General features: G+C 38.1%; 1 protein-coding gene across 4 annotated transcripts in view; it reads left to right on the top strand.

The window, feature by feature from the left end:
* Nucleotides 1-15,991, top strand: part of MYO5A (myosin VA) — a 200,126-nt gene that overhangs the window by 139,377 nt on the left and 44,758 nt on the right. For all 4 annotated transcript variants that reach the window (XM_061157181.1, XM_061157180.1, XM_061157179.1 and 1 more), the window contains exons 21-25: nt 866-1,105; nt 2,108-2,356; nt 5,138-5,231; nt 7,351-7,499; nt 12,542-12,655. In XM_061157181.1, the coding sequence (XP_061013164.1) occupies nt 866-1,105; nt 2,108-2,356; nt 5,138-5,231; nt 7,351-7,499; nt 12,542-12,655 (846 nt within the window). The remainder of the gene's footprint in view (nt 1-865; nt 1,106-2,107; nt 2,357-5,137; nt 5,232-7,350; nt 7,500-12,541; nt 12,656-15,991) is intronic.

Below are 15,991 nucleotides of genomic sequence, written 5' to 3'. Positions count from 1 at the left end.
TCTTAAGGATGAATGAGTGTTTATAAGTTTAGGGGAATATCTTTTTTTAAGAAAACACAATATAAAATTAAGATTTGTTTACTTTATCTTTCTTTTAGCTTTCCTTTTAAAGTTCTGTCCCTATTACCTTTGAACCCCATGAGTGGATTTGTGCTACATTTGTAAAGCAATGGGAAATCCTCACTAGAGTGGTATTCCTCAAAAATGGCAAATAAGAGAATCATTTTTTTGTTTCTGGGGGAAAAAAAAAATCAATAAATTAATAATAAACTTTGCAGTACCCCCAAGTGTTGGCTTCTATAGCCTGCTTACCAAACATACCCTATGTCCTCAAGCAGAGACCTAATGCACAGTGACATGAAGCCAGCAATAAGGGTAGTGGATAAATCTATTTTACTAGCACATAATTCACAGGGTATCAAGTTCTGTTTATTTTCTGAAGGATAACCGGTTGCTTTTAGAAATCATGTAGTCATAAGAAACCTAATGCATCTTTCTTTATTTTTAGATTAGTTTTCTATTTAGTAATCTGGTGTCTTTAATTTTGATGGCTCTTATGTGTATACTCTGTTTATCATCATACATAGACATGTAATTCCACATATGGCATGTAGATATAATACATGTTTTATATATGTTTCTCAAATTGCCTTTTAAAGATTACATTTCAATCATCTTTTAAAACAATTTGTGCTTCCATTTATTTGTGATAAGTACACTCATGTAATACATTGTTACTTCAGCTTTCCTAATGTCTTTCCCTTTAGTTAATGTGTTGTTCTCAGCCTGCACCCATAGGGTGATAGAGTTGAACACTGAGTGTAATCCAGGGTCTGACATTACTTGCACCTACCCTTCTCTCCAGATACTCCGTGAGCACAAAGCAGTCATCATTCAGAAGTGGGTCCGTGGCTGGCTGGCTCGCACCTACTACAGGAGGAGCATTCACGCCATCATCTACCTTCAGTGCTGCTTCCGACGGATGATGGCCAAGCGCGAGCTGAAGAAACTTAAGATCGAGGCCCGCTCCGTGGAGCGCTATAAGAAGCTCCACATCGGCATGGAGAACAAGATCATGCAGCTGCAGCGCAAAGTTGATGAGCAGGTGTGTTTTGAACAGCAACCCTAAAAGTGCAGCATGCCCAGTGAAATACACTGGGATTATCTTCAGCATTGTCTCCTCTTGACTTTACCTCTCAGTCTCAGCAAAAAAAAGTAAGACAGTAGTGACATGAATGAGCATGGAAATCATGACAAGCTCATAGGTAAGATTATAACTGCGAGAACCAAGGCAGGAAATTGTTTTTGAGAACACAGACAGGTTTACTAGCAATCCAAAAGGTTAGGACTGAGAGTCATACTGTACTTTATATTTTACACAGCTCTTTCATCATTATCATTCAGTTGTGTGTAGTGTATTGTTCCTTTTGTAGATGAGTTGTTTAGCACTGAGATGGCCAAAAAAGCAGGAAGATGTCCATGCTTCTGAGGAATCTGCAGTCTATTTGCAGAGATAACAGTTTGATTTCTTACAGATAGTTATTACCAAGTAATATTTTAGCACCTGCAAATTATATAGGTAGTTAGTGACATATAAATACTAATGATGACAAAGAAAAACAGAAAACAGAATGAAATAAAATTCATCAGAAAGGTTTTCTGAATGGGAGGTGTTTCCAGATGTTAAACAAAGAGATTTGTAAAACGTGATTTTGAGGCCGTTTTATCATTCCTATACGTCACTAGCCAGCACATGACTTTTAGTAGCACACTGATTTGTTTTTAAAAACAAATCTAGATTTTCCTATTCCTGGATTGAGAATCAGGGAAGAGAATTTAGTATGGTAACTCTCCTTGAGACTATGAGAGAATCACATCTGTGTTGCTCATCTCACGTAAAAGATAAATAATTGTGTCTGTTCTGTTTTTGTATCACTAAGAGGGTACTGATTGTGTTACTTTAAATGTTGTCACTGGTATTTTGGTTAGAGGCTATATCAGTGCTGCAGTGATATAGCATGAATATGATGAATAGGCATGGTTTTCTCACTAAGTACATTTCATGGTATGTATATTTACTTACTGTCACTCATGTGTGTGTTTACAGAACAAAGACTACAAATGCCTCATGGAGAAACTGACCAATCTGGAAGGAATATACAACTCAGAGACTGAGAAACTACGAAGTGATTTAGAACGTCTTCAGCTAAGTGAAGAAGAGGCTAAGATTGCTACTGGACGGGTCCTCAGTCTGCAGGAAGAAATTGCCAAGCTACGGAAGGACCTGGAACAAACTCAGTCTGAGAAAAAATCCATTGAGGAACGTGCTGATAGATACAAACAAGAAACTGAGCAGGTGGGAGCTAATGTTGATCTCCTCATCTGCTCCTTTCACAAAGGAGATGTGCTGCCGTGTTCACTTGGTTGGCCATTGTAGCTCAGTGTAGGTCTCAGTTGAAGGTAAAACACACCTTTCAGTCAGTTGACTGTTCATTATTAGTGTTTTTCCCCAAGGAGTTCTTTCATATGCTGGATGAGTAGCTATAGGTCTTTTAGTAGAACGTCTTACTCTACTGAGAATAGAAGGAAAGCAGTGTTATAAGAAGAAAATTGATGGCCAAGTACCTACTATACACTCTTTTTGTTGAAGGTATAGATCTGTGTGGAGTCAGCCAGTTTAAGGTGATTAAGAAGTAAATTAAACAATAATCTGTCAGTAGCTAGTAGGAATTTTTATGGAAATCTACATTAAGGTTGTTTTGAGAAGACCACCAGATATCCAAATGTCTGCACACTGGCCATAGTCAAGAACTGCTATACAAAAATAACAACAAAAGCGCTTACAGATTGACAAATGTTTCCACACTACAAATTTGTGTTAACTTATATCAAAACTTTATTAAACATAGAAAACATGAAGGCTCTCAAGAAGTAATGAGGAGTATTGTTTCAACATAAGAAAAAATACCTCAACATAAGGCTTACTGGGAAAAAGTAATGGATTTTTAGAGATCCTACTAGTATTACTATCTTTAAATGAAAACAGAGTTGCCTCTGTTGGCTGTAACTACTTCTGAACTTTAACAGCAGCTTATGCAGTAAGAACCTCTGAAGGAGCTTAGACAGTTCAGGTAAGAGAGTGTCACTAATAAGATGGCAATCCTTCCATGATATTCAGGATCCTGATTAAAATAAACCCGTCTATATCTTCAACAGATCTTGACTCTGTGTCTGGAAACAGTTTCACTGATAGCCTAGTCCATAAAGAATCTGCCTGCAGTGCAGGAGACCCGGGTTCAATCCCTGGGTCGGGAACATCCCCTGGAGAAGGATTCAGTACTATTCTTCAGTATTCTTGCCTGGAAAATCATGGAGAGAGGAACTTAGCAGGCTACAGCTCCTGAGGCCGCAAGAGTTGGACACAACTTAGCGACTAAACCACCATTAACATATGTTACTTTGACATGGCAGGCTTGTTCTATTGAATATATATCCAATGAGATACTCTTGAGGTTTAGGATCTGTCTTTCTCATTTTCTCTCTTTCTCAATCTCTTTTTTTCCCCATTTCCTGAGTCCCTAAAAGCTTCCAAAATTCCTTAGAAACTATAGAGTATTAACTTGGTAGGGGTATTCTCTTCTTTTTCACAGCCAAATGCATACCTTTCTAGTTAGATAGAATAGTATACCCAAACATATTCAGATTTCTCCTTTCTTCTTGTTTTATTATCTGCGGCTTTTGCAGGGATGTCTATGGGCACTACCGTTAATTCTTTTAGATGGAGTGTGGTAATGAGGAATGAAAGCATTTCCCTGCGAGAGCTAGCCTTGAGGAAAGCTGCACTGCCAGTCAGCCTGATCAAGGAGCCTAGAGGTCCAGAGAACTGTGCTTCTTAACCAGGAATGTGTATCAGAATTGGCTGGAGAGTTTTTAAAAAGATACCTGCCCAGGCTCTGGGAGTGTAGGTCAGACACATTTATTTTGAAAAAGCACCACAGGTGATTGGTTGCATACCCCTGACAAAGAGTGGCTTCTCTCCAGAGCACCCAAAGAACCCAGCCTTTGTACTGAGAGCACACCTTCTCAGGGCAGAAGGAAGAGACTGGACAATCAGAAAGAGCACCTGATGTCTGCCGTGGCTCAGTGCTGTAACTTTGGTTCTCTGTTCTTCAGGGATCCTTTGTCACAGCCCATTATTTCTATCGCTGAACTCTTCATATGTTCTCTTTATTACTAAAGCTGTTCCTTTAAGAGTTCTGTGAACTTACACTTAGAGAAAGGAATTCATGTTTCACTTATTCAGGTTTCACTTCAGCACACACTCTGTTACAAAGCTAAACTATATAAATTATCAACTTTGCAAAGTTACCTTTGGTTTTGATTTTTGCTTCCTGAGAATCCTTATCCAACCAGGAACCAGAAAGTTAAAAGGTCAACATTTTTTTTATTGTGGTAAAATATGCTTATATGTAACTTTAAATTTACCATTTTAATTGTTTTGAGTGTAAAGTTCTATGACATTAGTTATAGTCACATAGTTGTAAAGCCAATGCTTAAATGTGAAATAAAAGTTTACAACCTTGCAAAACTCTTAAAAGGAGATGAAAGTAAAATTCTCAAGACAGAGAGCAGGGAGCTTTGGAAGGTCTTCAGTGAATTTCATACTTTTCTTGTCCTCTGTAATCTCTCTGTTGAATCTTGGGTACACATAAGCATTGTGTTAGGCTCTTGGGGTGAAAAGGCGTTATCATTACTTTAAGAGCAAATGCTTACTAGGTGTCAGGCAATTGGTAAATGCTCAAGGTACAAAGTAAAACAACAGCAAATCATCTTTGTCCTCCAGTAATTTCTAGTCAATCAGGGAAGTAAAAATAAATCATTTATAAGGGCTATAAAGAGGCATATACAAGGTTCTATAGCAGTCCAATGGAGAGATATTTAATTGGAAGGAGTTTCTGGGAAAGCTTTCTGGGGGGTAATGCTTGAACCAAGTTTCAAGGATGACTGAATATAACTCAGCAAAGAAGAGAGACAGTAAGACATGGAAGTAAGGAGTGACTACTGTGTGGTCTTTGTATTCAGTATCGGGTTTCCTCTGTCTGTTGCAGCCGTATCAGTTTATTGTTTCATTTTATAGCTGGTGTCAAATCTGAAGGAAGAAAATACTTTGCTGAAGCAGGAAAAAGAGACCCTCAATCACCGTATCGTGGAGCAGGCTAAGGAGATGACAGGTAAGGCTCATGTGGGCCCAGCCAACTGCACTCCAAACAACCTGAGACCCACGGTTTATAAGTTACAACTTTGCTTATTTAGGCTGGCATCAATAAGTTTTCAGAGTTCCAGAGGCAGGCACTCTAAATATTTGGTTGAATTAGTTGGTGAATTTGTAAATCTAATCTCCCTATGTACAAATATGAATTCATGCTTAGTCAATATTGTATATAACTTAAAAAAATAATTGTATGTATGATTTATAGCTTATAGGAGTCCTCTTGATTTAGGACAAATTGTTGAGCTCATATGTACATTATAGGAGTATATGTATTTGTGTATATTATTGATTTTGCTAAATGAATGAATACTAATTTCTTAAGATCACCCACTCTTTGCCATCTTAAAAAAAAAAAAAGACACTGACTAGAGGTAGACATTTATTTGCTGTTGGTAAGATAAATTAAAATGGTGATAATTTACAAGAAATTCACATATCCATAAACATGAGATAAGAAGATGTGTATCTAAACTACGGCAATTGGTGGTAGAAATAAAAAGGAAGAGGTAGGTTAGAGTGAAAATATATGAAAAGAATTAACAGATTATTATCATTTTTGATATGGTATTCAAAAGAGGAGCAAAAATTTTATAAAGTGTTGCAATAAGTTATCAAAACAATAACGTGTTATTAGTAATGAGGAAATTGAGGAAAACTAGTCTCTGTTTATGAGACAAATCAATTAAAATTTGGATATTAGCTAGGGTCTCCAGATAGAGATGATCTGAAAGCAAATTGAGATTAAAGAGAGACCCCTCAGGGGTTTTCCCCACACCATACCCTTCTTCCCAATTAAAGGGAATACTGTATAGAAAAGAGAAGAAAGTCTAGAATTTATAGGATAATCATAAAAAAGGGATAAGGTGAAGAAAGAGAGTCATAAAAGAAAGTTAAAACGGAAGGAGAAAACAGTCATTGATGACATGGAAAGAAGGTTGCCAGGATGCAGAATATAGTGGAAAAATCCAGAATGATGAGAATTCTTCTAGGAAAATAGGAAATGTTATTTGATACTAAAGAGAACAAAGCAAATAGCAGTGGATTTGCCTAGAGGAAACTTGGTAGCCTTGGGCGGCTTCCCACAAACTTGTGAGAATAAAAGGCAATTTATAGAATGTTATAGAAAGAAAAAAATTCTTTCATTTATTTATTTGCAAATTATTAAAGCTCTAGGACAGGGGAACACTGTGGAGGCAGTCATGACAGGACACTTGGAAGTCCTTGCCCTCATGGACTTGACAGATAAAGAAATGGCAAGCAACAGAAGCAGGCAGGACAGATTAAGATATAGCCACCAAATATGAGGTAGGAAGCTCAATATTTATAAATGTGGCTGACTCAGCTCATTGAGAGAAAGCACATGGCTGAGATTTAAGGCTTTTTTATTGATACTTTGATCTGCAATCAGGGGCTAGTCTCCAGTCTCCAAATGATGTCCTATCTACATGCCAGCCACTAGCAATAGAGAGGGTAGAGTGAGGTGAGTAAATGGAAAAGTCAAGTCCTCAGCAGCACATAGGAGAGGTGACTACAGAGGACCAGGTGTGGCAATTTACCTGAATAGAATGGAAGGAGTAACAGGACAAGGGCATTCGCAGTGTTGGGAAATCATAAGACAGAAGCCAGGGACTGAGAGATGAGTGGAGAGACTCTGGAGGGCCAGACAGCTAGGTCCTCTGAGAAGTTACTCTTCCCCTAGGGGCCTGAGGAATGTCTCTAACTTTTTGGACAAAAGAATTTTATGAGTAGCCTGAAACAGAATACTATTGGAGTAAAAAAATATATACTTCTAGTTACTATACTCTGACTAGTGGAAGTTATCAAGGATGTGCTGTAACCAATGAATAAACTAGTTCTGTTCATGGAAGAACACAACAGATGATTGTTGTTATTAATAAATTATTTTCTTTTTTGGTCATGATATTTTCTCTTTCCCTGCCTCCACTAAGATACTCTTCATAGATCATAGTGCTACTAAAAGTAGAACCCCTCCCATGACTGTAAGCCAGTGCCCATGTTTTTATTCTTGCATTTTGTGAAGCCGTCTTTGGTATGTTTTTCTCTCTCTCTTCTTTCAGAGACTATGGAGAAGAAGTTAGTAGAAGAAACAAAACAACTGGAACTCGATCTTAATGATGAAAGGCTGAGATATCAGAACCTTTTGAATGAATTTAGTCGCTTGGAAGAACGCTATGATGACCTCAAGGAAGAGATGACTTTGATGGTGGTGAGTCAAATACTTTTGCCCATTTTTATAAAAAATTTAAACATGTGCAAAACAAGATAGAATAGTAGGATAAACCCCCATGTACTCCATGTACTCATCACCCAATTCCAAAATAGTCATCACATTTCTATCTCCCATTCTAACCTACATCACACTGCATCCAATGGATTGGATTGTCTTAAAGCAAATCCCAGGAATCACATCACTGTATTCATAAATAGTTTTATAAACTCAAACACTTTGAAGACTAGACTTTGTTTATGTACTGAATGACTTAATGTAAAATTTGCTTATAAAGCAAATATTTATGAGGTCAAGTATTTTCTTAGTAGTTTTTGTAATTTCAAAGACATATTCCTAAACAAAGAAAATTCATCTGCTATTTGTAATAAATTGTCTTACCTATTTCAGGGACTCTTCTGCATCTGGCCTAGTACTTTTTGTACTTTTGATAGTGCTGCACACCATCCCTGGTCTACTTATTCTGATATCAGGAAACAGAGTTCCCTGACAATCTTGTTCCTGCACCTATCAGCCTTAAATGTAACCTATTGGCACAAATGGCCAGAAATGCCCTGAAATATTTGCTATAAAATACAAGATAATTTGGATGGGTGTGGTCAAGATGGCAGAAGAAGAGGACCCTGTGCTCAACTCTTCCCACAGGCATACCAAAATTATAACTATTTACAGAGCAATTGTGTATAAGAATGACCTGAAGACTAGCAGTGTTAAAGTGCTGTTAAACTGCTGCATTCAATATGCCAGCAAATTTGGAAAACTCAACAGTGGCCATAGGACTGGAAAAGGTCAGTTTTCTGTCCAGTCCCAAAGAAAGGCAAATGCCAAAGAATGTTCAAACTACCGCACAATTGCACTCATCTCACACGCTAGCAAAGTAATGCTCAAAATTCTCCAAGCTAGGCTTCAACAGCACCTAAACCGAGAACTTCCAGATATTCAAGCTGGATTTAGAAAAGGCAGAGGAACCAGAGATCAAGTTGCCAACATCTGTTGGATCATAGAAAAAGCAAGAGAATTCCAGAAAAGCATCTACTTCTGCTTCATTGACTACACTAAAAACTTTGACTATGTGGATCACAACCAACTGTGGAAAATTCTTCAAGAGATGGGAATATCATATCACCTGACCTGTGTCCTGAGAAATCTTTATGCCAGTCAAGAAGCAACAGTTAGAACTGGACATGAAACAACAGACTGGTATTAAATTGGGAAAGGAGTATCTCAAGGCTGTATATTGTCACCCCGCTTATTTAACTTCTATGTAGAGTACATCATGAGAAATGCTGGACTGGGTGAAGCATAAGCTGGAATCAAGATTGCCAAGAGAAATATCAATAACCGCAGACATCCAGATGACACCACATTTATGTCAGAAAACAAAGAACTAAAGAGCCTCTTGATGAAAGTAAAAGAGGACAGTGAAAAGGCTGGCTTAAAAATCAAATTCAGAAAACTGAGATCATGACATCTGGTCCCATCACTTCATGGCAAATAGATGGGGAAACAATGGAAGCAGTGACAGACTTTACTTCCTTGGGCCCCCAAATTACTGCAGATGATGACTGCAGCCATGAAATTAAAAAATGCTTGCTCTTTGGAAGAAAAGTTATGGCCAACCTAGACAGCATATTAAAAAGCAGAAACATTACTTTGTCCACAAAGGTCCATCTAGTCAAAGCTATGGTCTTTCCAGTAGTCATGTATGGATGTGAGAGTTGGACCATAAAGAAAGCTGAGCACCGAAGAATTGATGCTTTTGAGCTCTGGTGTTGGAGAAGACTCTTGAGAGTCCCTTGGAGTGCAAGGAGATTAAACCAGTCAATCCAAAAGGAAATCAATCCTGAATATTCATTGGAAGGACTATGCTGAAGCTCCAATACTTTGGCTACCTGATGTGAAGAACTGACTCATTAGAAAAGACCCTGATGCTGGGAAAGATTGAAGGTAGAAGGAGAGGAGATGACAAGAGGATGAGATGATTGGGTGGTATCACCAATTCAATGGACATGAGTTTGAGCAACTTCTGGGAGTTGGTGATGGACAGGAAAGCCTGGTGTGCTGCAGTCCATGGGGTTGCAAAAAGTCGGACACTACTGAGTGACTGAACTGAACTGAAGACTAGCAGAAATTATTTTGTGCAACTAAAGATATAAAAAAGGAACCTCAACAAAATGGGTAGAAGAATAAAGGATACACAGAACAAAAAGATGTAAAATATGATGACAAAAACACTAATAGTGGAAGAGGAACTAAGAATGCATGGTTGTTATAATGTTTTGAACTTGAGATCATCATATTTAAATAATTATATATGTGTGTGAATGTATGTATATGTATATGATTGAACCTCCTTTATTGTTGCTTATATGATCCTTGTCATAACCACAAACATATTATAGATATACACATACATAAAAAGAGAATAATCCAAATATAATAATATAGTCATCAAATCACAAGGGAAGAAAGCAAAGAAAGAAAGGAACAAAAAGGAACTACACCAATCAGAAAACAACTAACAAAATGGCAATACGTACATACCTTATCAATAATTACTTTCAGTTTATTGGACTAAGTGCTCTAATCAAAAGACATAGAGTGGCAGAATGGATAATGGAAACAAGACATAAAGATACACACACACACACACATACACACACCTGTGAGAGAGTCGCTTCAGTTATAAAGACACACACAGACTAAAAGGGAGAGAATGGAAAAAAGATATTCCATGAAAATGAAGAAACAGCTGGGATGGCAAGAGTCAAACAAAATAGACTTTAAGACAAAGACTGTAACAAGAGACAAAAAAGGACATTACATAATAACGAAAGGATCAGCCCAACAAGAGGATATAATGGTGGTAAATATATGTTCACCCATCACAGGCACATCTGAATACATACAGAAAATATTAACAAACATAAAGGAAGAGATTGACAGTAACGCAGTAATAGTAAGGGACTTTAACATCCCACTTACATCAAAGGACAGATCATCCAGAAGATTGAAATCATATCAGTCATCTTTTTCCACCACAGTGCTATGAGACTAGAAATCAACTACAAGAAAAAAACCTAAAAAAACAAATACATGGAGCTAAGCATACACTATTAAACAACCAGCGGGTCACTGAAGAAACCAAAGAGGAAATTTTGAAAATACCTGAAGATAAATGAAAGTGGAAACACAATGTTTAACATCTGTGGAAGGCAGCAAAAACAGTTCAAGAAGGGAATTTTAATGGCAAATAAATAAGCAATCTAGCCTTATACCTAAAGGAAGTATTGTCAAAAAAGAAGAACAAACAAAATTCAACATTAGTAGGAGACGATTAGAGTGGAAATGAAATAGAGACTAAGAATCAGTTAAAAAGATACACGAAACTAAAGAGCTGGTCCTGTGAGAAGATAAACAAAATTGATAAACTGTTAGCCATACTCATCAAGACAAAAAGAGACAGCCCAGATTAATAAAATCAGAAGTGAAAGAGTAGTTATACCACAGAAATACACAGGATCATAAGAGGCTACTAGACAATTACATGCCAATAAAATGAGCAATCTAGAAAAAATAGGTAAATTCCTAGAAACATACAATCTCCCAATACTGAATCAGGAAGAAACAGAAAATAAACAGGTAAAATATCAGTAATGGAATTGAATCAGCAGTCCAAACACTTCCAACAAAAGTCCAGGGCCAGATCGCTTCACAGGTGAATTCTGTCAAACATTTTAAGAAAAGTTAACACCTATGCTTCTCAATCTGTTCCAGAAAGCTTCCAAACTCGTTCTGTGAGGCATCACACTGATACCAAAATCAGACAAAGAAATCACACACACACACACACACACACACAAAGAAAATTGCAGGCCTATGCTTCTCGATCTATTCTGGAAAGCTTCCAAACTCCTTCTATGAGGCATCACACTGATACCAAAATTAGACACACACACACACACACACACAATTGCAGGCCAAAATCACTAATAAACGTAGAACATACAAAGTGGTCTGGCTTGAGACACCAACTAGTCCTGAGGGCTTGTTTCCCTGTGGTCGCACAGATGGGTCTGCTTTGTCTAAGCCTGGATGTTGGAAGGAAAGAGGCAAAAAACTCTTTGTGACTTCTGGCTCTTTTCCTGCACCCTGGAAGGAGTAAAGGAAATTGGACAGATCATAAAGCTTTCAGAGGCCTTTTTGAAGCTCTCAGAATTTGTAACCCTAGAAGATCCAGGCCACTGAACTTCTTCACCTCTTCTGCAGGGGGCACCGTCAGAGCGAGGGGCCCAAACCCCACCTTTTTTTTTTCCTCTTCCTTCAAGTCGTTCTTTAACCACTTCTCCAGAAAGAAAGGGACTGCAAATACCTAACTTTTCTATTCCCCACAGGCTTGCTGAATACTAGTTCATTAGGTGCCACATGTCGTGAAACTATCACTAGGACTCCCTGAATTAATAACCCGAGGATCTCCCCAGAGGAGTTTCCTTACCTGTTCTGCACACTCATCCTTGCCACTGCTGACTCCAGAGCTTCAGTTCCATGCATAAAACTGACAGAAGTTGTAGTTGCCTGTGTGAAAACCCCCCTCCCATGACCTGTTAATATGGTGCAGTAAAATGATTATGCTGTCATTGAATATATTCTGTGGACTTTTGGGGGAGATTTTGTTTGATTATAGTATGGAAGTCATCATACCTATGCTTCACCTAGTGTGACTAGCCACTCACAACTTTAAGAGGGGATCTGCTGATAATCAGAGATGATTTTTATTTGAGTGTTTAGTTTTGCAACTGTACTTGTCACACCCTGGTGCATCTTTCTGTTTCTTTGAGGAGCTCAGGAGGGGACCGACCCCTTGTAAGAGTTTGTTAAGACAACATGGAATAGATTGTTTGGGCATGAGAGCATTAGGTCATGAAGGTTAGAATCAAGTTAAGGTGGATGCTGTCTTAACTATGCCAAGTTCAATTATTTAATTATGTTGTGTTAACTGTAGCTGCTTATTTGTGTTGCAGAATGTGCCTAAGCCTGGACACAAGAGAACAGACTCTACCCACAGCAGCAATGAGTCTGAATATACCTTTAGCTCTGAAATTGCAGAAACAGAAGATATTCCATCAAGGACAGAGGTATATTTTAGATACCTATCAATGAAAGTAAGATGTGCTCATCCTGTTATTAACAGAGAATATTTCCATTGCAGGGAGGACCCCATTTGTTCATAAATGTAACATTTGTTTTATATTCTTTATAAATGACTTGAAGGTGCTTAATTAACTGTGTGTATACATACTTATTACATATTTTTGTCAATCGATATTTCAGTTTTTAATGTGATTTTGAGGACCAGATTTTCCTTTTTGTAATTCCCTTTTATGTCTTAACATGTTCTGTGTGTAAAAAAATATAGCCTGTAATGAATTTATTTTAGACTGAAGTCATTTTTTTAAAAGTAAGCTTTTATCCTAGAATATTATAATATAAATACCAATGCCCTAGAGTTTAGCAAAATTGCTGCCTGTTTGATGATAGTTTGTACGAATGTAATTCTCTTCTACAAAAATGCATGGAAGACAGCTTATGAATCTGTCTTAGTGTTTTGTGTTACATGGTTTGAAATCAAAATGACATATTACTGTAACTCCAAGAGTACAGTGACTTTAAGTTAGATTGTTCCCAAACCAATTCTCATACCTTCTTCAAATATCATATTAGTTTCTGTAATGGGTAATTCAGACACATTATTTTCTATTTTTATCTCATATTCTGAGAAAATGGCCAAGTCAGAAATAGACTGCTTCTAGCAGAACAACTGAAAAAAATTGAATGATTCTTTCCTTTCTTAGTTCTACTTAGGAATGAAAAGTTTCTCCATCTCGTTCTGTTCATTTTAAAGAAAGTGTCACATAGTTGGAATGTCATATAGTTGGACTCATACATACAAGGGGGGCCAAGTAACTGGTCCAAGGTCACAGCTTGTAAGTGGCAGAGCCAGTATTCTAACTGAGGCTTGTCTGTTCAGAACTCCACATTTTGCCTCCTCCCTCTCAGGGGTTCTACACTGCAGTTCTCCAGTCCCCTTTCTACCTACAGATAAACAGATAACATTAGTCTGGGGACATGGATACAGCAGTATGGCCAGTATGCAACAGCAGAGGTTGTTCGAGTTATCTGTTGTGCAACAAAACATCCCTGACTTTAGTGGTTTCAAACTACAGCAATGTATTATTGCTCACAGTTTTGGGTTTTGACTGGGTGGTACTTCTGTCCCTTATGGTGTGGGTTGGAGTATGCCCCTGCATTCAGCTGGGGTGAGAAGGTCTCCTCCTTGGGTCTCTCCATATTGCTTCTCTCTTCAATAGCACAGAGAGTGGGTTCTAGGAGTGCATGGGCAAATGATGTCAGGTTGTTAGGGCCAGACCCAGAACTGGCATGGTAGCAGTTCTGCCACATTTTATGGTCAAAGCAAAGTACAAGGCCAGCCCAGATTCAAGGAGGGGAATGGCCTCCATCTCTTAATGGGAGAAAAGTTATTTTTGTTGGGTGATTGTTGGTGGCCATCTTTGGAGATTACCCCAGAGTTAGACTTTGAAGATTTCAAAATTATAGCTTCTAAGCCTTTAGTGGATATAAAGGTGTTTTCTCCAAATTCTTACAGATTTGAGGGGAGAGGTATAGCCTTTTTCATTTGTCATTCTCATGTGTTTTATGTCAAGTGACTGAACTGAACTGAACAGTGGGATTTGGTACATTTTTCATCTTTTTTGAAAATTGAAGTATGAATTGTGCTTCAGAAACCACCAACAGATCTCGGGGTGTTGATCCTGTCTGTCACATGCCCTGACCACCAGCAGTAGGTCATACACAGGAAGTCTTCTCTCAGTAACGAGGAAGGGTATTGACTGAACTAGTCACGCTTGTTGCTTGTGACCAAGTGCGTGCATCTGAGATGCGGCTGGCTGTGGTTAGTGCTGTCTGCATCATGGGGCAGGCTACAGTAACTCTCCTCCTTAGGACTAAGTCCATAACCTTAGCCTCAGTCTCTCTGCATTTCAGTTTCCTCCTCTATAAAGTGGCACTGCTATTATTATCTTACTTTATAGTGATGTTTTGAAGATTAAATGAGTTAATTTTTACACACTTGCAACAGTGTTAGATACATAGTAAGTGTTCAATAAATAAAGGTTTTCGCTCTAATAAAGAGGCTTTAAACCCAGTCTCATAAACAGACTGGGTGTGGCCAGGATCAGAAAGATGGGAATCTGTACAACTGATAACAGAAAAAGAGAGATTGATCATCAAAGGGAAGTTGGGCAGGAGAGACATGGCAGTCTAAGGCTATGGCTGTCACTTTGCTCTTCAAGTTACTTACGACCTTCAGGTTTGCATTTCTTCCTGCTACTTCCTCTATAATGGCCAGGTTTACAAATCACCTCTTACAAACTAAAGGAAAACTTTCAACTCCTATATGTAGTATTCCCAAGAAACTCCTCTAGAATCCAGGGGCCAGGACAATAATAAGATCACTCTTGCTTATGAATTGATTTTTTTAATTAAAATAGATTGTTTTGAAACACAGAATTCTGACCTCAGTCATGTATTAATAGCAAAATTTGAGGTAAAAATAAAGGATTAATGTCTCTTTAGTCACAAATCACAGACGTGTGATTTGCTGCTCACAAGTTACAGTGGCATCTCCACTGCTGTTTCTCTGTGGAGAACTCAGCTGCTAGCTCCACTCACCTTACAGCCCTCCCACTCCCAGCATCTTTGTGTTCTGGAGTTACACAGACCACGTAACACTTTTGGGAACCATTGCTTTCCCTGCTGTGTCATGCCCCTTTCTTAGTAACCATTGACTGATTATCTCGGTTTTGCTTCTGCTCTCAGGCTTCCTCACACTTGTCAAGTCCAGGGAACACGTCACTGTAACTTTCTCAGCTACTGTTAGCAATAATTCCAGGATGACTGCCAGGCTTGTCATGGTAATTTTGTGAAGAAATTGTTATTTTCCTGATTTTCCTCTAATGAGAGACTGTTATTTTTTAGATTAGTTTTTCAAGCTTCATTTACTTGGAAAAGCCCTAGATGACAAAGTCCTTACAAAGGAAAGAAAGCAAAAACAAAACGCTAGACGCTTTGCTGAGCTAGATGGCCCAGTCATCCTCCTTGCTCATGTGCTATGGGGAGGACAATATCTCTTCGATTATACATGTCATTAGGGATAAGAATGGGCACCATTTGGAGCACTCTTAGTTACTAATCGTTATGTCTCAAACAGTTTTGCACTTGTCAAGTGTTTCTGTCCATAAAATTTTGTTCTTATCTATAGCAACTAATTTTTTGTGTAATATTAGCTGGTATCTAAAGAGTTATCCCACCCTATTTTAATAAAAGGATTCCTTTTCCACAAAAATGAGCATTCAAGGCTGAGAGGAATTATTCCCAAATGATGACATTTTAAG

This window comes from Dama dama, chromosome 12 (assembly GCF_033118175.1).
Source record: "Dama dama isolate Ldn47 chromosome 12, ASM3311817v1, whole genome shotgun sequence".
NCBI lineage: Eukaryota > Metazoa > Chordata > Mammalia > Artiodactyla > Cervidae > Dama > Dama dama.
The sequence above is the reverse complement of the archived record's forward strand: the minus strand, read 5'-3'. Positions and strand labels throughout refer to the sequence as shown.